This window comes from Hypomesus nipponensis, chromosome 6 (assembly GCF_054491055.1).
Source record: "Hypomesus nipponensis isolate SF chromosome 6, ASM5449105v1, whole genome shotgun sequence".
Taxonomy (NCBI): Eukaryota; Metazoa; Chordata; class Actinopteri; order Osmeriformes; family Osmeridae; genus Hypomesus; species Hypomesus nipponensis.
Genome location: NC_140366.1, coordinates 16242892 through 16264986, shown reverse-complemented (window position 1 = coordinate 16264986; position 22095 = coordinate 16242892). Strand labels below are relative to the sequence as shown.

General features: G+C 44.8%; 2 protein-coding genes and 17 non-coding genes across 21 annotated transcripts; 17 read left to right on the top strand and 2 right to left on the bottom strand.

Moving 5' to 3' along the window:
• Positions 1-919: 919 nt before the first annotated feature.
• LOC146287355 (signal recognition particle RNA) lies at positions 920-1218 on the bottom strand. Its single transcript, XR_014762344.1, has one exon.
• A 1134-nt stretch (positions 1219-2352) lies between these two features.
• On the bottom strand, positions 2353-3356 carry rps29 (ribosomal protein S29). Its single transcript, XM_084700600.1, has 3 exons — positions 3208-3356; positions 2655-2754; positions 2353-2466 (listed from the first exon to the last, which is right to left on the bottom strand). Exons 1-3 carry the CDS (start codon positions 3267-3269, stop codon positions 2458-2460), a joined length of 171 nt encoding a protein of 56 aa, XP_084556726.1. The 5' UTR covers positions 3270-3356; the 3' UTR covers positions 2353-2457.
• An 858-nt stretch (positions 3357-4214) lies between these two features.
• mgat2 (alpha-1,6-mannosyl-glycoprotein 2-beta-N-acetylglucosaminyltransferase) lies at positions 4215-7121 on the top strand. Of its 3 annotated transcripts, none has more exons than XM_084700598.1 (2): positions 4215-4411; positions 5314-7121. In XM_084700598.1, the coding sequence occupies exon 2, from the start codon at positions 5570-5572 to the stop codon at positions 6980-6982; it is 1413 nt and encodes a 470-aa protein (XP_084556724.1). In that variant the 5' UTR covers positions 4215-4411; positions 5314-5569; the 3' UTR covers positions 6983-7121. The 3 variants fall into 3 exon arrangements, with proteins under 3 accessions (XP_084556724.1, XP_084556723.1, XP_084556725.1); XM_084700597.1 differs by having other exon boundaries at positions 4215-4429; XM_084700599.1 differs by lacking the exon at positions 4215-4411 and adding an exon at positions 4490-4895.
• Positions 7122-12847: 5726 nt separating this feature from the next.
• LOC146287352 (signal recognition particle RNA) lies at positions 12848-13145 on the top strand. The gene has a single exon (XR_014762350.1).
• A 288-nt stretch (positions 13146-13433) lies between these two features.
• Positions 13434-13732, top strand: LOC146287351 (signal recognition particle RNA). The gene has a single exon (XR_014762322.1).
• A 294-nt stretch (positions 13733-14026) lies between these two features.
• LOC146287350 (signal recognition particle RNA) lies at positions 14027-14325 on the top strand. Its single transcript, XR_014762346.1, has one exon.
• A 294-nt stretch (positions 14326-14619) lies between these two features.
• On the top strand, positions 14620-14918 carry LOC146287349 (signal recognition particle RNA). The gene has a single exon (XR_014762321.1).
• A 294-nt stretch (positions 14919-15212) lies between these two features.
• On the top strand, positions 15213-15511 carry LOC146287348 (signal recognition particle RNA). Its single transcript, XR_014762320.1, has one exon.
• Positions 15512-15805: 294 nt separating this feature from the next.
• Positions 15806-16104, top strand: LOC146287347 (signal recognition particle RNA). Its single transcript, XR_014762330.1, has one exon.
• A 294-nt stretch (positions 16105-16398) lies between these two features.
• LOC146287346 (signal recognition particle RNA) lies at positions 16399-16697 on the top strand. Its single transcript, XR_014762319.1, has one exon.
• Positions 16698-16991: 294 nt separating this feature from the next.
• LOC146287345 (signal recognition particle RNA) lies at positions 16992-17290 on the top strand. The gene has a single exon (XR_014762318.1).
• A 294-nt stretch (positions 17291-17584) lies between these two features.
• On the top strand, positions 17585-17883 carry LOC146287344 (signal recognition particle RNA). The gene has a single exon (XR_014762329.1).
• Positions 17884-18177: 294 nt separating this feature from the next.
• Positions 18178-18476, top strand: LOC146287343 (signal recognition particle RNA). The gene has a single exon (XR_014762316.1).
• A 294-nt stretch (positions 18477-18770) lies between these two features.
• LOC146287342 (signal recognition particle RNA) lies at positions 18771-19069 on the top strand. The gene has a single exon (XR_014762341.1).
• A 294-nt stretch (positions 19070-19363) lies between these two features.
• LOC146287341 (signal recognition particle RNA) lies at positions 19364-19662 on the top strand. The gene has a single exon (XR_014762339.1).
• Positions 19663-19956: 294 nt separating this feature from the next.
• Positions 19957-20255, top strand: LOC146287340 (signal recognition particle RNA). The gene has a single exon (XR_014762315.1).
• A 294-nt stretch (positions 20256-20549) lies between these two features.
• LOC146287339 (signal recognition particle RNA) lies at positions 20550-20848 on the top strand. The gene has a single exon (XR_014762338.1).
• A 294-nt stretch (positions 20849-21142) lies between these two features.
• Positions 21143-21441, top strand: LOC146287338 (signal recognition particle RNA). Its single transcript, XR_014762314.1, has one exon.
• A 294-nt stretch (positions 21442-21735) lies between these two features.
• Positions 21736-22034, top strand: LOC146287337 (signal recognition particle RNA). Its single transcript, XR_014762327.1, has one exon.
• The last annotated feature ends 61 nt before the right edge of the window (positions 22035-22095 follow it).

Here is a 22095-nt window from a genome sequence, read left to right as displayed (position 1 = left end):
CACTTGTGGCCCAAGGGGAATCAGTCACGTTTGCACTGACACCATGTCACTTCCCTATTGTTAAATGTCACCATTTGATCTTTACCACTCATGAGTAATTTTAAAGAGCAGGAAAATTTGCCATGTTATATAGAGCGTTAAAAGAGCAAGTCATCTCTGGCAGTATGCCATGTTGTCTCTCTCTCTTGCTGTTTCTGCAACAAGCACATTCAGTCTTTTTTACTTTCTTGCGTGCACGTGTATATGTGCATGTGTGCGTGTGTGTGTGTGTGTGTGTGTGTGTGTGGGAGGGAGAGAGAAAACAGATGGAGTACATAGATGAAGATCCCTCTTTCTTGCTGCCTGTTTCTCCATTTCTCCTTGTCAGTCCTTGTCACTCATCCATTCCCCATTCCTTTTCCTTATCTCTCTCTTTCACACTCACACACACACACACACACATCCATCCAGAGAGCAACATCAGACACAGATCAGTGAAGAATCTACTTGATTATGCATGTCTACCCTTTGACTCAGCCCTCCCTTGTTGTTTGGTGAAGGCCGCAGCCCTACTGCACCCTCTCCACACGGTCTCACCCTGCCTGGCAACCGCCCTGGCACTTCAAATGGATGTGGAGTATTCAATTAGGTATGCCCCCAGCTCAAAGCCTTGGCAAGACTGTTACCATTGTCAATTTGCATCTCTTTCTTAACAGTGGGTGAAGAATCACTCCCCAGGGTGCTGCACAAGCACCCCGCTGATTTGCCTTTGAACGCTTGCTCTTGTCTCCACATCCCATTGCGGTGCACTGCTGCCCCCTTGGGCAGGATTGGGTATTGCTGTTGCCTACCTATTGCCTATTGTTTTGGATCTACTCTGTGACATAAGCAACCAAAGGAACTTTTCTTTTATTTATCAACACAATGGAGAAGAAGAATAAAAAGGTTGGGTTCCAAAGTATTGCCAAGGCTGAGCTGCAGCGTCTATTCACGGGCGCAAACCCACTACTGGACGGTACGGGGGCTTTGACCTGCTCCGTTTCCGACCTGGGCCGGTACACCTCTCCTTAGACGACCTGGTAGTCCCGGGCTCCCCCAGGAGCACCATATCGATACCGAACTTAGTCTGGACACCCGTTCGACATAGCAGACTGCAACCCACAAACCCCAGGCTCATTCGATCCGACAACCTCAGCCTCCCGGTAACTTGGATTACAGGCACGCGCCACCGTGCCCGGCGAGATCTAAAGCTGCAAGTATGGGTCGTGAAGGGATGGAATGTGACATCACTAACATTTCTTGCCCTTAGCGCTGTTCTCCTGACATGTGTAGATCTGTAGTTACAAATGGACAATGTGGTTTCAACAATCATGAGTATTTTAGGGAAATCACTGGAGTTAATACCATTAGGCCCATTGTCGTGTTGCCTATATATGCTTTCAATATCAATTTGAAACACGTGTCATTATAATCGATGCCCATGAATCCCTTTGAGGTCTGACACTGTCCTTGGATTTTTCCAAGCAAAACACTTCCAAGAGCTCAACTCAGATGGAACGATGCTGCCATCTAGTGTCCAACAATGTAAAAAATAAATAATCAAAAATTCAGTTTGACAGTGGAGCCATTCGAACTCAGGTTACATGTTTACAAAACTTTATCTTGAAAAGTAAGCGTTCTCCGTGAAAAGATACGAAAATGATTAAATAACAATTGGCTCAAGTGATGTCCCAGGTCCAATTTCTCAATGCTCTTGGGATCATGTCTGCTTACCAGTGGCGATTTTAGACAATTTTTAGGGCTGCTCAATCACCGTATACATTTAATCTTAGCACCCCTTAAAATTATATTAACAATTATTGTTTATTATCATTTGATGCTGGTAGTTCATGAAGGGACGTCCTTAGATTTTTCATTAATTCAACATTTTGCATAATACATGTATTAAATGTTTTCCATTGAAATTAGGGATTCATTAGCAAGGGGTTTTAACACTTTTGTAAGGCACTGTATTGATGTCACATTCTCATTGGGAGCTGAGCATCCCTAAAGGTCTGATACTTTAATCGCCCCTGCTGCCTACCATAGTACTACTTAACACTAGTACTATTCCACCGCAGGACTAATTTAATGTTTGTCTAACATGATACCTTTACTTCAAGCAACAATAGTTTGAGACCCAGTGCCTTCAATCTACATCCTAGTGTCATTTTATCCAAGTTGGTGTGTACCATGAACACATCCACGAAATTTGCCAGGAAATAAGCATGATTAATGAGACTGGCATTCAATGAGACACAGGGCCTAATACAAAGCAGTCGACATTATGTAAACTACATTACTCAAAATGCCAAAAATTAAGACAGCACAAGATTTGGACAAAAGAAAACGTTTATTTCAATGCCTCATCATCCCATATCCACTGAAGTTTGCGGGAAACAGCTCGAGTCGAATAGCCCACTCGACATCTCAACGCATTTAATCCAGCTGTGGGAGGGATATCAAGTTTAGGATATCAACGTTATCAACAAGCAGTGACAATAAATTCCATGAAGGACAGTAATGTAATTAGTCATTTACGGAGTGTATATAAAACGTATTTTTAGAAACGATGTTATGTCTGTACAGACTAGTCGATTTATCAAGTCAGGACGGAATCCCGGCGGAAGCCTTACCTTCACAAAGCCGATGTCTTTTGCGTACTGCCTGAAGCACTGACGGCACATGTTCAGACCATATTTACGGATCAAACCGTGTCTGTTCGAGCAAACCCGGCTGGAAGTGAAGAAATAGTTTGATTAATTCATTTTAAAATGTACTTGATGAACGTAATAGGCTGTTAATTCACAGTTAGCAAGCTAACAAGCTAGCTTGCCGAGTTCCCTCCGCACCACTACTAGTAAAATATACCTATTTAACTACTTAAGTTTTCAATGTACATATATTAACATGAAATGTATCATCTTTCGTCAACTGTTTAAGAGTGCATGTTGACGGCATAGGCAACCGACCTACAATTAATGTAGAAGTCTAGCATTCTAGATAATAACAGCCATGTACACCGGTGCACTTGAATGTGGAGCAGCCGCCATATTAGTTTGAGCTCGGCCATCCATGTGGTGCACGTTTAAGATAAGTTAATTCGGTCAAAGAACACCAAATGAACTACAAACGTACATCTAAATAATGTAATGTTTGGTTATTAATAATATGTTGAAGAAGACTGACCAGGATCGGGAACCCTGGCCGAATTTTCTAGGGTGACTCCAATAGAGCTGTTGATGGCCCATCTTGTCTCTTTCGGTCGAATGTCGAAAAGGAAGGAAGAATGTTGCGCGTGCGCAAGTAAAACTGTTCAGCACATCCTTCTTCCGTTCACGGCAAAATATGGTGCCTCCTAGCGGTTAACAAAACAGGATCACAATAATAATAACAAAAAAAAACCTGGAAAGGAAGACTAAGTTGTTTTTTTAATGATAATACACTGTATTATTTCACGTCACCTAGACACCTAGCAGTGGCTCAGTTGGGTAGAGGTTTGTGCTAATACAGCGATGCCATGTATTTGCTTGCGTTGTGAGTTCAGTTCTTACGTGGACTACTATAGTATTTAAGTGTGACCTGAGAGCAAAATAGGATGTTGTCCGTTACTGTCTTTCACTTTAAGAGCACAAAGGAGGAGTTAATGGGATAAGCTTTTATTGGCTTAGCACTGCAGGTGTTTGTATTATGTGTGTAACTATTAGGGCCTACTAGGCTATAGGCCTACTGGACAGGCTACGTCAAAATTCCGTAAATAACTATGGCTTTCACGTTTGGATTAAAGATGGTGAGGTGCGTGCAGTGCTTTGTGTAGTAAATGAATGTAAAATACATTAATTAGGTATGTCTGACTGAATTAGATCAGTGTAGTACAGTTAGACTATTATCTTACGTACTATCTGATAATGGTAGAAGTTAGCAGCCCTTTATTCCATCATTTCAATCTTGTTCTTTACATGCATAACGTTTGACATTACAGGTCTTAAAATTAGTTTGTTAATGCATACTAAAGAACTACAAGAAATGCCATATTTGATGATGCCACACATGAATACGTTATTAATTTCACAGTAGTCATACGTTAATAATGGTGATTTTAAAGCATTGGTGCTGTACAATTTAAGATCACGAGTTATGGTTATTTCAGACGTTATCACTTTATTTCTGACGTTGTGGTCCTCCCTCACTTAGCCATTGCATTGTGGGAGACTTGCAGGCAGCCAGGCAGCCAGGCAGCAAGCAGTCGTTCCGTAGTTGGTATTTTGAGCCAGCCCTAGCTTACTGTTGGATAGCGTTTTTTATCCAGACATCTGGAGCTGGATAAAAGGAATGGAGGAGAATGAATCTTTGACGTCTATTCTTGGTTGAATTTTGGTGACGAAGCTGCACTGTACGTTACCGTTTTTTGGTAATTATGAAAATCTTTATTTACACTTGAGCTTGGACACTGCTGGCAACGATTAATTATTTTGAGGGTGGGGGGCGCAACCGAAGAGGCTCTTGTTGTAAATAGCTAACACTAGCTACGTCGTCACTTCAATAGTTTGGCGTACTGGGTGTCTTATCTTGCTAAGGAACATTAACTAATAACGCTTGTTCAGTTGCTTGGTTTTAACATCTGAATATAGTACAGTTGTCTTTCGTAGCTATTCTGTAGCTCGAATACGCTGCCATATCATTTGCTCGGAAGCGCCGTGAGTGGGCTGCTTGTAGTAACTTGCCAAACGATTTTGCATTGAAGGAAGGAACGCTTCAGTGTAGAATAATTTACATATGGTTAGCTAGATTGTTAACGTCAGCTAGATGGCTGACGACCACGATTTCCTCATCGCATGTTATGTACATTGCTAGCTATTTAGCTAGATATCCTATCGGTAAGTAACGGCAAATATTTCAATTGAATGCATGTTCCACAGGTCTGTTGCACAGCACCCTTTTATAGTAAATTATTAGTTACTTTATTCCTGTATTGTTTTGTGCTTGTATACCATTTCTCGTCTCAGTATGCAATTGATGTCGACTTTGTCGTACAGTTCTTTCCATTTTATGAATCTACATGGATTGTTAAAGGCGGCAATAGAGATGGGAGTAAATATAGCGGAAACCAAGTGGAATTTTGGTATTATCAACAACTTAAATCATATATTTTCAACTGTGGGGTAGGGAATCTCGTAAAATGTGTATAGGACACCCGATTTCTTGATTAATGTATGTTCGGTATTATTATGTACCCAACTTAAGCTACACAACTGAAACATAAACAACATTTCCCCTTTTTCCTTTTTCTTTCAGTGATTAACGCTACATGCACACCACTACCCTGCTGCCTACCAGCAACCAACATGCCTTATGGGATATTCATCTGGCATCATTGACATTCCAGAACCATCCATGTTTACATTCCAAAAGTTGGCCTTAGTGTCAATCTAATTTCCGAAGAGTATCAAAACCAGCTGTTTGGCCCAGCACAACCCATTAGCAATCATAAAACCGACCTTTTCGTTTCACTACAATCAGACTCCTCTCCCTTCCCAAGGGACTGCCTATCATGAGATTCCGAATCTACAAGAGGAAGGTGGTGATTCTGACACTGGTGGTGGTCATCTGTGGGCTGGCATTCTGGAGCAGTGGAAAGCAGAAGAAGAGTAACAGCACATCTGTCCCTAAAGAAGTGGAGCCTGTGAAAAGAAGCAGTAGCAGCAGCAGTAGTAGTAGTAGTAGTAGTAGTAGTAGTAACCAGGTACAGGTCACACCAGTGGTCAGTAAGGTACCCCCACCTGTCATCCCTGCTGCAATTGCCAACGAGACTCACCAGGAGAAGGTAAAGGAGAAAGAGAAAGTGGTGAAGCCGGATGTAGACAACACCACCTTGGTATACCGTGGCATTGTGTTCCAGTTCAACTTTGACCAGACCGTAAGAAACGAGGAGAAGTTCAAGACAGTCAGACATAAAGATGATCTGGTCGTTGTGGTCCAAGTGCACAACAGGCCCGACTACTTGAAACTGCTTGTGGATAGCCTGAGGAAGGCCGAGGGCATTGAGAGGGTGCTGTTGGTGTTCAGCCACGATTTCTGGTCCCCGGAGGTCAACCAGGTGGTGGCCTCAGTTGACTTTTGTCAGGTCCTTCAGATCTTCTTTCCATTCAGCATACAACTCTACCCCCAGGAGTTCCCTGGTAATGACCCCAAAGACTGCCCCAGAGACATTTCCAAGACGGAAGCCTTAAAGCTGGGTTGCATCAATGCAGAGTACCCTGACTCGTTCGGACACTACCGTGAAGCCAAGTTCTCCCAGACCAAACACCACTGGTGGTGGAAGCTGCATTTTGTTTGGGACAGAGTCAGGGCTATGAAGGACCACAACGGTCTGGTCCTGCTGATTGAAGAGGACCACTTCCTGTCACCTGACTTCATCCACACTCTGAAGCTGATGACGGTCCTGAAGACAGAGCAGTGCCCTGACTGTGACATCCTGTCTATGGGGAGTTACACCCACATTGGCTACTCCAGCAAAGCCAACAAGGTGGAGGTGAAAGCCTGGAAGTCTACTGAGCACAACATGGGAATGGCTCTGGGCAGAGCCACCTACCAGAAGCTCATCCACTGTACTGATGCTTTTTGCACTTATGACGACTACAACTGGGACTGGTCGCTGCAGCACCTGACTGTTACCTGCCTGCCCTCCTACTGGAAGGTGATGGTATGCGAGGCTCCCAGGATCTTCCACGCTGGGGACTGTGGCATGCACCACAAGAAGGCAGTGTGCATGCCTGCCAGCCAGAAAATCAAGATAGAGAACATTCTCCAGAGCAGTGGAAACCAGCTGTTTCCAAAGAACCTCTTGATAACTAAGAGACTTCCCGCCCCTGGTGTTGGAGGTGTGGCCCCCCATGTGAAGAACGGAGGTTGGGGGGATATTAGGGACCATGAACTCTGCAAGAGCTACCTTCGATTACAGTGACCTTATTACAACTCTTATTATTATCATCTCTTTTGCATCCTCTTTAAAGAAAAGAAAGCCTTTTAAAAAATAAATCTTTATGGACTATTCTTCATATTGCCTGTTTTACTGGACTGTTCCAAATAAAATTTAAAAAGTATGTTTGGTTTTGGCTTTTTTGTTCCTAGTTTCTTTGTTACTTATAATGATGCGGTAAGATGTTCAGTGTTTTATGGCAATATAAACCACGTAGCACATTAGCGATTAAAATAGGTGTCTATAATAAGTGAAATTCATCTTGGAGGTTGTAAATTGGAGGCAGAACTGCAGGTTGGGGGCAGTCGTAAATCTAATGTAAATTAGTGCACTTCACAGTCCCTTTGTGCATGCATAATTAATTTTGAGGTATTTTTAACTCGTAAAATTGTCAAGATCAAAGTGGATCCACAGAGATACCTTGTCCGCATTTAAAATATCTCATTTGGCTTATTCTCCACAGGTTTACATGTCTGATCCGCATGTCGCATTTCTGTGATCAGTGAGATCCTATCAAGTACTGATGCTGTGTGTATTACATCATTAACAAGCTATAACTCCACAGAATCTAAGATATTTATATCAAGTTTCCTCATGAGGCTGCACTTTATGCTTCCTCTGCCCAATCATGTCATCACAGTGAAGTGGTCAATCCTTGAAACAGAAAACTCAATGGTTGCAAATCGACTTTTTGGTTTTAGTCAGTATAAATTCACAGATAACGCACGGAAGTCCATAGCTGGATTTACCAGATACAGACACAAGTTTCTCATAATTCTTTGTGTTAGCGTGGTAAGGGAGTGCCTTTACATTTTAAGAACTCAAGAGTCCAGAGCTCAGTATTGACTGTTTCCTCAGAGGGTCGTGCTCAGTGGCTATACTGAGGCAACATTGATTTTCCCCTCCCCCAGGGGCCATGTTGTAAAGCAAGGCCAGACTTTCTCTTCCAAGACCTGGAATAACTGCTAACCCTCCAGTCTACCCAACTCTATCCATATGATCAATTATTCACAATATCAAGTGTTGATGTTGCACCCTTTGCACGTCCTGAACAATAGAAGAAACTGACATTTGGCTGTTTTAATCATGATGCGTACTAGTATAAGTAAAATGATCCACGTATAAATAGATGCAAAAAAAATCCACATTTTCCATGGTCTATTTGACGGATATACAGAAGTTGCATTTCATCATAACATAAAATACACACAGGTCAGGAATCAGTTCCCTTTTCTGTTATGGCCTTTTGTAACGGCATAGACAGTGCTGTGGGATGCTGTGGGACCATGTGACTTGTGAATTTTACTCACATCATGACTCAGCCTAATAATCAGTCTTGCATTTCTTATGAGTTGGCTTTTGCCCGGAACAGGTATCTATAGTGATTCAGTGTTGGTGTTGGGCTCAAAAGCCACATTGGTAGAGTATTATTTTACCATCCATTAATATCCATTACAGACTACGATAAATACGGTGTCCAGGAAGCAAATAAGTCATTTGCATTCCAATCTTATGAGTTTTGTCTGTTTTGAGTTGTATTTATGTTGTATAACGTTGTTGTGTTACAGCATCTCAATTGAGAACAACCATGCTTTCAACAGCCCAAAGCTTTTACGTTTCTGAGTGGCTATACTTATAAATCATTGATGACCACTGCACACTTGGCTGTATAAATAGGTCAATACGGAAGCAAATACACATGAGAGAATTTTACTGGATGAGTAATACAGCTTAGAGAAATGGTTCATTCTGTTCTCAGAGTCAAGAAAGACCCATATCCTATTACGCATTCTCTTGCAGGTTTTTGCTTTGGACCAACTGACTGTTTTTGGTGAACAGTGTGATCTAATGTTTGTAAATATCCTACCCAACACTTACAAATACACATTTAACACTGACCATCACCCATCAATATCTACCTAACAGCAACGTGAAAATATGAAAAGTAAATGGTTAATATAACCTCATTCCAGGAATTATTTAGACACATACAGACCTCCTTTGATTTAGGTAGTGCATTAGGTTCGTATGAGACATTTACGTGACTCCAATCTGGATTTACACACACTCAGTGTAATAGGACATTGATTTGTGCTTCCTGGAGGAGAGTTGGCAGTCAGTGCTGGACAGGGGAGGTGCGTCCCATTGGGCGAGTCGGGCAGTTGCCCAGGGCCTCGGTCACCAGGGGGGCCTCGTCGTATTTACAATTATTTTTTTATTATTAAAATAAATCATTTGTCATTGCAAATGAATGACAATTCTAATTAAGCATGAAAACACAATTCTATAATTCTATTCTTTATAGCTAAATGTTATCTTTTGAATCCATCATGGAACATATGATTCAGGTCTTATGACGTTTCTGTCAGGGTCGTGTGGTGGAGTGTGTATGATTGCGGAAAAATGAAAAGATTTCAAAGTGGCAGTAAAAAAAGAAATAAGAAAAGGGAGGAGAAGTTCAGGAAGAAATTACCTAAGCTAACGCAGTTTTTCCAATCCAAGAATGCGTCCGTGGAAGATGAAGACATTTCTGATAATGTTTCAAGTGCTGCTGGGCCAAGTTTAGCTATTGCTAGCAGACAAACAGCCACTTTAACACCAATTAGCCCTGCCTGCCTTGCTTCTAAAAACGATGAGCCATCGTCATGTACCACATCATCACAGCCCATATCCCTGACACAGACCCCTGCACTGAGGGGGCACATGATACCACCATGGTCATCACACTCATTCACTCACTTTTTTCACACTCATTCTCTCTCTCTCTTCTCTCTGTTTTCTCTCTTTCTCTCTCTCACACACACACTCAAAATTACTCAAAATTGATGTTAAAGTCAGCCGTTTTGCTGTGAAGTTAATCATTATGAAGTAAATCACTGTAAAATATTTTACTGTAACTTTACAGTAAATTACTGGCTACTAGTTGCATTACTTTCACAGTAATTTTACAGTTATTATACATATTTCACATTAATGTATTGCACATGTTTCACAATAATGAACTGTAAACATTTCACAGTAATATGCAATGCAACTACAGCGGTATATTGTAACTACACAGTTGTCATGCCATTGGGTTACTGTGATATAGCAGAATGTAGCTGTGGAATTACATCGTCTTGCTGTATATAAATTACAGTGATTGTCTGTATTTCTGTTTTTTACTGTAAAAGTAATGCAACTAGTAGCCAGTAATTTACTGTACATTTACAATTTAAATAACACTGCAAAATACTGCAAATTTGACTTTACTTTTAATGTGATTTTACCACACAAACATGCTTTGGAGTTGCTAAATTAAAAGTCAAAGCAAGAACAAAGACAACAAAGACAAAACTAATTTAAACTTTTTAATAATGATAACAAGTATTAAATTCACTATTAAATTCAACAATTTAACTTTCGGACTTCCCATGTAGGCCTCCTGTTTTATATTGTTTACCATCAACCTGGAATTGTCTTCCATTGTAGGGGGTGTAGCATGGGCCATCATAATTCTGACCATGATTCGTCATTAGGCTCATTAACGATCACTGCAAAATATCTGCAGTTCCTGTGCAGAGACAGGAGAAGCTAGCAGAACAACCATCTCTCCAGCTCTCCAACGCAGCCATAGCCCACAGAGAGGTCACGACAGTTAGCCAGACTCGTTAGATCAGAGAGGTATATTAACATCGCATCGTTTGAGTATCGTAAGAGTCGAGACTTCAGGACCCCGGGTTCTGGACTGGATGGAGTGCTACAGAGATGGCGTTCTGCTAGGTTCTCCTGTCTGCACTGGAACTGCAGCTCTTTTGCAGTGATTGTCTCCTATGTGTGCACAGGGACACTGAAGCCATGTAAGAGTCTCTTTTTAGTACAGGTTTACTGTGCAACACTAGCTAGTTCACTCCAAAGTTAATACTTACCTATAAAAATAGCATTCGCGCTGACCCAGAGCAGAGTTAGCTAAAAGTTCATCCTAAATTTGGAGCTGGCAAAACCCAAGAATGTGTATGTATAATTTGAACAGTACTTGCTACGAATCTTTAGCTGAGGCAACGTACTCTGTTCCTATTTCACTGACGCCAGCAACCCTACTGTAGCTGAAGCATCGACCATGTGAGATTTAGCTAGCCATCAAACTAGACGAAAATGTTTGCAATCATGACGGATTTAACGCTACTGGATTTGATTATTCAAATCAGTGAAATATGGTATTAACTGCACAAGTAAAACATAAGTAGGCCTACGCACAGAGATTACGAGCAACTAAATTGGATGCCTGCAGATACTTTACCGTTAAAGAGCAGAAGTCACGATCCTGGCAGGCAGCGCCGAGGTGAAATGGTGAAAAAGAGAAACGGTTGGGAAAACGCGAAAACTGTCGTCATTTCCACCTCAAAACTAGTTAAGGTTTTACAGTAATGTAGTGGGTTATCTCAAATTATGATTTGAAAATAGTATTTTACTGTGAAATCACCCAACAAAATGCTGTGAAATCCCAGTATCGTTTCATTCACAGTAACTTACTGTGTCTACATTGATGTGACAGGTGGGAGGGGGATAAACCAGGGAGCCATTTGGTTCACCTGGTTCTGTCACATGACCACCTTAATTTCAATTAAATGCAGGTAGATGGCATACCACAGTTAGTGTTGTTTTCAATCAGAGCTGGCCGGCGGTGATAAATTGGAAGCGGGTAAGGACAAGCGTCACCACGTAACCCATGTTTACAAATGTTTGTGTTTTAATTGAGATTTTAAGACAGTAAATGTGAGGTGAATTAAACAGAGTAAATTGTGGGAGTAAATGAGTAATGTTTATACTGTTGTATTGATTATGCATTGATTGTTGTTGTAGTGTCCTGTGCTAGAAACGCATGGTTCCCATCTGAAATCGGACCTCAGCACAGACGTAAAGGTATTAATTGACCAGTGTAATATTATGTAAAACCTGTATGTTTTGATACACAAGTGGCTAAAATAATGTCTGCTATTTTCAGGGATCATTAGTAGCCACTGTTTTTCCCACCGTAGAATTTCAACTAGTTAAAACATTCGCTGTTTCCCAGCCTAATGCCTATTACAAGACAGCAGTTCAGGGCTTGCAGTTTGCCGTTGAGTGCCTTTGTTATGTAAACCACCTCCAAGTTTTGTGTGTCATTTATTTTATTGGACGGGCGTTATTCTGTCCTTTTGTTTCTTTGCAGTGAGAGTGCCCCCCTTGTGTTTGGATTGATTTAATTATATTAGTTTGATTTGACTTTGTGTAACAGGCAACGTAATAAGATCGCAGCCTTGGTGCAGCTTGTTGTGCTAGTGGCTCGAGGGAACACCAACTGTACCATAAATAAAGTGCATTATTTTTGTACGCCGCCTCCTCCCCTTTTCATTTAATTGAACACACCTTCGTGATAACTACTGTTCTAGCTTACCGCTGGCTCTTGGTGAAGAGCCAGTAGGGTGTAGGTTACATTGATTTCACAGTAAATTCTACGTTACAACATGATATTGGGATTATTGCAGTTCAAGTCTGTAAAGTTATAATACAATGATTTATTGTGAAATATTGCAGTTAAATATTGTTAAATCCTGGTAAAATGTTAGTGTTGTTTACATGTTTCTATTCACAATAAATGTAAATTTCGCATAACACGGCTCATTAAGTGTGTGTGTGTGTGTGTGTGTGTGGGATTGGAGAGAAATGGTGCTTTTGGGGGGGAGGGGGGTTGCTTATGTCACAGAGTAGATCCAAAACAGGCTCTCATGTTACCAGGAGGCAGAAATTAATAGGCTGTGCAGATGTAGCCCGTTCTCGATGACGTCACACGAAATCAACTCACGACCCACACCTGCAGCTTCAGATCTCGCCGGGCACGGTGGCGCGTGCCTGTAATCCAAGTTACCGGGAGGCCGAGGTTGTCGGATCGAATGAGCCCGGGGTTTGTGGGTTGCAGTCTGCTATGTCGAACGGGTGTCCAGACTAAGTTCGGTATCGATATGGTGCTCCTGGGGGAGCCCGGGACTACCGGTCGTCTAAGGAGAGGTGTACCGGCCCAGGTCGGAAACGGAGCAGGTCAAAGCCCCCGTACCGTCCAGTAGTGGGTTTGCGCCCGTGAATAGACGCTGCAGCGCAGCCTTGGCAATAATTCGGAACCCATCCTTTTTATTCTTCTCCATTTGTGTTGATAAATAAAACAACAGTTCCTTTGGTTGCTTATGTCACACAGTAGGCTAGATCCAAAACAACAGGCTATTCATCTTTAAGGGTTTCATAGAACCTCATATTCCCCAAAAGGTTGGCATAGGACATTTGTATTCATTTATTTCGAATGCAATGAATACAGACAAGAGAATTCGACTCAAAACAAATTAATAGGCTGTGCAGATGTAGCCCATTCTCGATGACGTCACACGAAATCAACTCATGACCCACACCTGCAGCTTCAGATCTCGCCGGGCACGGTGGCGCGTGCCTGTAATCCAAGTTACCGGGAGGCTGAGGTTGTCGGATCGAATGAGCCCGGGGTTTGTGGGTTGCAGTCTGCTATGTCGAACGGGTGTCCAGACTAAGTTCGGTATCGATATGGTGCTCCTGGGGGAGCCCGGGACTACCAGGTCGTCTAAGGAGAGGTGTACCGGCCCAGGTCGGAAACGGAGCAGGTCAAAGCCCCCGTACCGTCCAGTAGTGGGATTGCGCCCGTGAATAGACGCTGCAGCTCAGCCTTGGCAATAATTCGGAACCCAACCTTTTTATTCTTCTCCATTTGTGTTGATAAATAAAACAACAGTTCCTTTGGTTGCTTATGTCACACAGTAGGCTAGATCCAAAACAACAGGCTATTCGTCTTTGGGGATTTCATAGAACCTCATATTCCCAAAAAGGTTGGCATAGGACATTTGTATTCATTTATTTCGAATGCAATGAATAGGCCTACAGACAAGAGAATTCGACTCAAAACAAATTAATAGGCTGTGCAGATGTAGCCCATTCTCGATGACGTCACACGAAATCAACTCATGACCCACACCTGCAGCTTCAGATCTCGCCGGGCACGGTGGCGCGTGCCTGTAATCCAAGTTACCGGGAGGCTGAGGTTGTCGGATCGAATGAGCCCGGGGTTTGTGGGTTGCAGTCTGCTATGTCGAACAGGTGTCCAGACTAAGTTCGGTATCGATATGGTGCTCCTGGGGGAGCCCGGGACTACCAGGTCGTCTAAGGAGAGGTGTACCGGCCCAGGTCGGAAACGGAGCAGGTCAAAGCCCCCGTACCGTCCAGTAGTGGGATTGCGCCCGTGAATAGACGCTGCAGCTCAGCCTTGGCAATAATTCGGAACCCAGCCTTTTTATTCTTCTCCATTTGTGTTGATAAATAAAACAACAGTTCCTTTGGTTGCTTATGTCACACAGTAGGCTAGATCCAAAACAACAGGCTATTCGTCTTTGGGGGTTTCATAGAACCTCATATTCCCCAAAAGGTTGGCATAGGACATTTGTATTCATTTATTTCGAATGCAATGAATAGGCCTACAGACAAGAGAATTCGACTCAAAACAAATTAATAGGCTGTGCAGATGTAGCCCATTCTCGATGACGTCACACGAAATCAACTCATGACCCACACCTGCAGCTTCAGATCTCGCCGGGCACGGTGGCGCGTGCCTGTAATCCAAGTTACCGGGAGGCTGAGGTTGTCGGATCGAATGAGCCCGGGGTTTGTGGGTTGCAGTCTGCTATGTCGAACGGGTGTCCAGACTAAGTTCGGTATCGATATGGTGCTCCTGGGGGAGCCCGGGACTACCAGGTCGTCTAAGGAGAGGTGTACCGGCCCAGGTCGGAAACGGAGCAGGTCAAAGCCCCCGTACCGTCCAGTAGTGGGATTGCGCCCGTGAATAGACGCTGCAGCTCAGCCTTGGCAATAATTCGGAACCCAACCTTTTTATTCTTCTCCATTTGTGTTGATAAATAAAACAACAGTTCCTTTGGTTGCTTATGTCACACAGTAGGCTAGATCCAAAACAACAGGCTATTCGTCTTTGGGGATTTCATAGAACCTCATATTCCCAAAAAGGTTGGCATAGGACATTTGTATTCATTTATTTCGAATGCAATGAATAGGCCTACAGACAAGAGAATTCGACTCAAAACAAATTAATAGGCTGTGCAGATGTAGCCCATTCTCGATGACGTCACACGAAATCAACTCATGACCCACACCTGCAGCTTCAGATCTCGCCGGGCACGGTGGCGCGTGCCTGTAATCCAAGTTACCGGGAGGCTGAGGTTGTCGGATCGAATGAGCCCGGGGTTTGTGGGTTGCAGTCTGCTATGTCGAACGGGTGTCCAGACTAAGTTCGGTATCGATATGGTGCTCCTGGGGGAGCCCGGGACTACCAGGTCGTCTAAGGAGAGGTGTACCGGCCCAGGTCGGAAACGGAGCAGGTCAAAGCCCCCGTACCGTCCAGTAGTGGGATTGCGCCCGTGAATAGACGCTGCAGCTCAGCCTTGGCAATAATTCGGAACCCAACCTTTTTATTCTTCTCCATTTGTGTTGATAAATAAAACAACAGTTCCTTTGGTTGCTTATGTCACACAGTAGGCTAGATCCAAAACAACAGGCTATTCGTCTTTGGGGATTTCATAGAACCTCATATTCCCAAAAAGGTTGGCATAGGACATTTGTATTCATTTATTTCGAATGCAATGAATAGGCCTACAGACAAGAGAATTCGACTCAAAACAAATTAATAGGCTGTGCAGATGTAGCCCATTCTCGATGACGTCACACGAAATCAACTCATGACCCACACCTGCAGCTTCAGATCTCGCCGGGCACGGTGGCGCGTGCCTGTAATCCAAGTTACCGGGAGGCTGAGGTTGTCGGATCGAATGAGCCCGGGGTTTGTGGGTTGCAGTCTGCTATGTCGAACGGGTGTCCAGACTAAGTTCGGTATCGATATGGTGCTCCTGGGGGAGCCCGGGACTACCAGGTCGTCTAAGGAGAGGTGTACCGGCCCAGGTCGGAAACGGAGCAGGTCAAAGCCCCCGTACCGTCCAGTAGTGGGATTGCGCCCGTGAATAGACGCTGCAGCTCAGCCTTGGCAATAATTCGGAACCCAGCCTTTTTATTCTTCTCCATTTGTGTTGATAAATAAAACAACAGTTCCTTTGGTTGCTTATGTCACACAGTAGGCTAGATCCAAAACAACAGGCTATTCGTCTTTGGGGGTTTCATAGAACCTCATATTCCCCAAAAGGTTGGCATAGGACATTTGTATTCATTTATTTCGAATGCAATGAATAGGCCTACAGACAAGAGAATTCGACTCAAAACAAATTAATAGGCTGTGCAGATGTAGCCCATTCTCGATGACGTCACACGAAATCAACTCATGACCCACACCTGCAGCTTCAGATCTCGCCGGGCACGGTGGCGCGTGCCTGTAATCCAAGTTACCGGGAGGCTGAGGTTGTCGGATCGAATGAGCCCGGGGTTTGTGGGTTGCAGTCTGCTATGTCGAACGGGTGTCCAGACTAAGTTCGGTATCGATATGGTGCTCCTGGGGGAGCCCGGGACTACCAGGTCGTCTAAGGAGAGGTGTACCGGCCCAGGTCGGAAACGGAGCAGGTCAAAGCCCCCGTACCGTCCAGTAGTGGGATTGCGCCCGTGAATAGACGCTGCAGCTCAGCCTTGGCAATAATTCGGAACCCAACCTTTTTATTCTTCTCCATTTGTGTTGATAAATAAAACAACAGTTCCTTTGGTTGCTTATGTCACACAGTAGGCTAGATCCAAAACAACAGGCTATTCGTCTTTGGGGATTTCATAGAACCTCATATTCCCAAAAAGGTTGGCATAGGACATTTGTATTCATTTATTTCGAATGCAATGAATAGGCCTACAGACAAGAGAATTCGACTCAAAACAAATTAATAGGCTGTGCAGATGTAGCCCATTCTCGATGACGTCACACGAAATCAACTCATGACCCACACCTGCAGCTTCAGATCTCGCCGGGCACGGTGGCGCGTGCCTGTAATCCAAGTTACCGGGAGGCTGAGGTTGTCGGATCGAATGAGCCCGGGGTTTGTGGGTTGCAGTCTGCTATGTCGAACGGGTGTCCAGACTAAGTTCGGTATCGATATGGTGCTCCTGGGGGAGCCCGGGACTACCAGGTCGTCTAAGGAGAGGTGTACCGGCCCAGGTCGGAAACGGAGCAGGTCAAAGCCCCCGTACCGTCCAGTAGTGGGATTGCGCCCGTGAATAGACGCTGCAGCTCAGCCTTGGCAATAATTCGGAACCCAACCTTTTTATTCTTCTCCATTTGTGTTGATAAATAAAACAACAGTTCCTTTGGTTGCTTATGTCACACAGTAGGCTAGATCCAAAACAACAGGCTATTCGTCTTTGGGGATTTCATAGAACCTCATATTCCCAAAAAGGTTGGCATAGCACATTTGTATTCATTTATTTCGAATGCAATGAATAGGCCTACAGACAAGAGAATTCGACTCAAAACAAATTAATAGGCTGTGCAGATGTAGCCCATTCTCGATGACGTCACACGAAATCAACTCATGACCCACACCTGCAGCTTCAGATCTCGCCGGGCACGGTGGCGCGTGCCTGTAATCCAAGTTACCGGGAGGCTGAGGTTGTCGGATCGAATGAGCCCGGGGTTTGTGGGTTGCAGTCTGCTATGTCGAACGGGTGTCCAGACTAAGTTCGGTATCGATATGGTGCTCCTGGGGGAGCCCGGGACTACCAGGTCGTCTAAGGAGAGGTGTACCGGCCCAGGTCGGAAACGGAGCAGGTCAAAGCCCCCGTACCGTCCAGTAGTGGGATTGCGCCCGTGAATAGACGCTGCAGCTCAGCCTTGGCAATAATTCGGAACCCAGCCTTTTTATTCTTCTCCATTTGTGTTGATAAATAAAACAACAGTTCCTTTGGTTGCTTATGTCACACAGTAGGCTAGATCCAAAACAACAGGCTATTCGTCTTTGGGGGTTTCATAGAACCTCATATTCCCCAAAAGGTTGGCATAGGACATTTGTATTCATTTATTTCGAATGCAATGAATAGGCCTACAGACAAGAGAATTCGACTCAAAACAAATTAATAGGCTGTGCAGATGTAGCCCATTCTCGATGACGTCACACGAAATCAACTCATGACCCACACCTGCAGCTTCAGATCTCGCCGGGCACGGTGGCGCGTGCCTGTAATCCAAGTTACCGGGAGGCTGAGGTTGTCGGATCGAATGAGCCCGGGGTTTGTGGGTTGCAGTCTGCTATGTCGAACGGGTGTCCAGACTAAGTTCGGTATCGATATGGTGCTCCTGGGGGAGCCCGGGACTACCAGGTCGTCTAAGGAGAGGTGTACCGGCCCAGGTCGGAAACGGAGCAGGTCAAAGCCCCCGTACCGTCCAGTAGTGGGATTGCGCCCGTGAATAGACGCTGCAGCTCAGCCTTGGCAATAATTCGGAACCCAACCTTTTTATTCTTCTCCATTTGTGTTGATAAATAAAACAACAGTTCCTTTGGTTGCTTATGTCACACAGTAGGCTAGATCCAAAACAACAGGCTATTCGTCTTTGGGGATTTCATAGAACCTCATATTCCCAAAAAGGTTGGCATAGGACATTTGTATTCATTTATTTCGAATGCAATGAATAGGCCTACAGACAAGAGAATTCGACTCAAAACAAATTAATAGGCTGTGCAGATGTAGCCCATTCTCGATGACGTCACACGAAATCAACTCATGACCCACACCTGCAGCTTCAGATCTCGCCGGGCACGGTGGCGCGTGCCTGTAATCCAAGTTACCGGGAGGCTGAGGTTGTCGGATCGAATGAGCCCGGGGTTTGTGGGTTGCAGTCTGCTATGTCGAACGGGTGTCCAGACTAAGTTCGGTATCGATATGGTGCTCCTGGGGGAGCCCGGGACTACCAGGTCGTCTAAGGAGAGGTGTACCGGCCCAGGTCGGAAACGGAGCAGGTCAAAGCCCCCGTACCGTCCAGTAGTGGGATTGCGCCCGTGAATAGACGCTGCAGCTCAGCCTTGGCAATAATTCGGAACCCATCCTTTTTATTCTTCTCCATTTGTGTTGATAAATAAAACAACAGTTCCTTTGGTTGCTTATGTCACACAGTAGGCTAGATCCAAAACAACAGGCTATTCGTCTTTGGGGGTTTCATAGAACCTCATATTCCCCAAAAGGTTGGCATAGGACATTTGTATTCATTTATTTCGAATGCAATGAATAGGCCTACAGACAAGAGAATTCGACTCAAAACAAATTAATAGGCTGTGCAGATGTAGCCCATTCTCGATGACGTCACACGAAATCAACTCATGACCCACACCTGCAGCTTCAGATCTCGCCGGGCACGGTGGCGCGTGCCTGTAATCCAAGTTACCGGGAGGCTGAGGTTGTCGGATCGAATGAGCCCGGGGTTTGTGGGTTGCAGTCTGCTATGTCGAACGGGTGTCCAGACTAAGTTCGGTATCGATATGGTGCTCCTGGGGGAGCCCGGGACTACCAGGTCGTCTAAGGAGAGGTGTACCGGCCCAGGTCGGAAACGGAGCAGGTCAAAGCCCCCGTACCGTCCAGTAGTGGGATTGCGCCCGTGAATAGACGCTGCAGCTCAGCCTTGGCAATAATTCGGAACCCATCCTTTTTATTCTTCTCCATTTGTGTTGATAAATAAAACAACAGTTCCTTTGGTTGCTTATGTCACACAGTAGGCTAGATCCAAAACAACAGGCTATTCGTCTTTGGGGGTTTCATAGAACCTCATATTCCCCAAAAGGTTGGCATAGGACATTTGTATTCATTTATTTCGAATGCAATGAATAGGCCTACAGACAAGAGAATTCGACTCAAAACAAATTAATAGGCTGTGCAGATGTAGCCCATTCTCGATGACGTCACACGAAATCAACTCATGACCCACACCTGCAGCTTCAGATCTCGCCGGGCACGGTGGCGCGTGCCTGTAATCCAAGTTACCGGGAGGCTGAGGTTGTCGGATCGAATGAGCCCGGGGTTTGTGGGTTGCAGTCTGCTATGTCGAACGGGTGTCCAGACTAAGTTCGGTATCGATATGGTGCTCCTGGGGGAGCCCGGGACTACCAGGTCGTCTAAGGAGAGGTGTACCGGCCCAGGTCGGAAACGGAGCAGGTCAAAGCCCCCGTACCGTCCAGTAGTGGGATTGCGCCCGTGAATAGACGCTGCAGCTCAGCCTTGGCAATAATTCGGAACCCAACCTTTTTATTCTTCTCCATTTGTGTTGATAAATAAAACAACAGTTCCTTTGGTTGCTTATGTCACACAGTAGGCTAGATCCAAAACAACAGGCTATTCGTCTTTGGGGATTTCATAGAACCTCATATTCCCAAAAAGGTTGGCATAGGACATTTGTATTCATTTATTTCGAATGCAATGAATAGGCCTACAGACAAGAGAATTCGACTCAAAACAAATTAATAGGCTGTGCAGATGTAGCCCATTCTCGATGACGTCACACGAAATCAACTCATGACCCACACCTGCAGCTTCAGATCTCGCCGGGCACGGTGGCGCGTGCCTGTAATCCAAGTTACCGGGAGGCTGAGGTTGTCGGATCGAATGAGCCCGGGGTTTGTGGGTTGCAGTCTGCTATGTCGAACGGGTGTCCAGACTAAGTTCGGTATCGATATGGTGCTCCTGGGGGAGCCCGGGACTACCAGGTCGTCTAAGGAGAGGTGTACCGGCCCAGGTCGGAAACGGAGCAGGTCAAAGCCCCCGTACCGTCCAGTAGTGGGATTGCGCCCGTGAATAGACGCTGCAGCTCAGCCTTGGCAATAATTCGGAACCCATCCTTTTTATTCTTCTCCATTTGTGTTGATAAATAAAACAACAGTTCCTTTGGTTGCTTATGTCACACAGTAGGCTAGATCCAAAACAACAGGCTATTCGTCTTTGGGGGTTTCATAGAACCTCATATTCCCCAAAAGGTTGGCATAGGACATTTGTATTCATTTATTTCGAATGCAATGAATAGGCCTACAGACAAGAGAATTCGACTCAAAACAAATTAATAGGCTGTGCAGATGTAGCCCATTCTCGATGACGTCACACGAAATCAACTCATGACCCACACCTGCAGCTTCAGATCTCGCCGGGCACGGTGGCGCGTGCCTGTAATCCAAGTTACCGGGAGGCTGAGGTTGTCGGATCGAATGAGCCCGGGGTTTGTGGGTTGCAGTCTGCTATGTCGAACGGGTGTCCAGACTAAGTTCGGTATCGATATGGTGCTCCTGGGGGAGCCCGGGACTACCAGGTCGTCTAAGGAGAGGTGTACCGGCCCAGGTCGGAAACGGAGCAGGTCAAAGCCCCCGTACCGTCCAGTAGTGGGATTGCGCCCGTGAATAGACGCTGCAGCTCAGCCTTGGCAATAATTCGGAACCCAACCTTTTTATTCTTCTCCATTTGTGTTGATAAATAAAACAACAGTTCCTTTGGTTGCTTATGTCACACAGTAGGCTAGATCCAAAACAACAGGCTATTCGTCTTTGGGGATTTCATAGAACCTCATATTCCCAAAAAGGTTGGCATAGCACATTTGTATTCATTTATTTCGAATGCAATGAATAGGCCTACAGACAAGAGAATTCGACTCAAAACAAATTAATAGGCTGTGCAGATGTAGCCCATTCTCGATGACGTCACACGAAATCAACTCATGACCCACACCTGCAGCTTCAGATCTCGCCGGGCACGGTGGCGCGTGCCTGTAATCCAAGTTACCGGGAGGCTGAGGTTGTCGGATCGAATGAGCCCGGGGTTTGTGGGTTGCAGTCTGCTATGTCGAACGGGTGTCCAGACTAAGTTCGGTATCGATATGGTGCTCCTGGGGGAGCCCGGGACTACCAGGTCGTCTAAGGAGAGGTGTACCGGCCCAGGTCGGAAACGGAGCAGGTCAAAGCCCCCGTACCGTCCAGTAGTGGGATTGCGCCCGTGAATAGACGCTGCAGCTCAGCCTTGGCAATAATTCGGAACCCAGCCTTTTTATTCTTCTCCATTTGTGTTGATAAATAAAACAACAGTTCCTTTGGTTGCTTATGTCACAC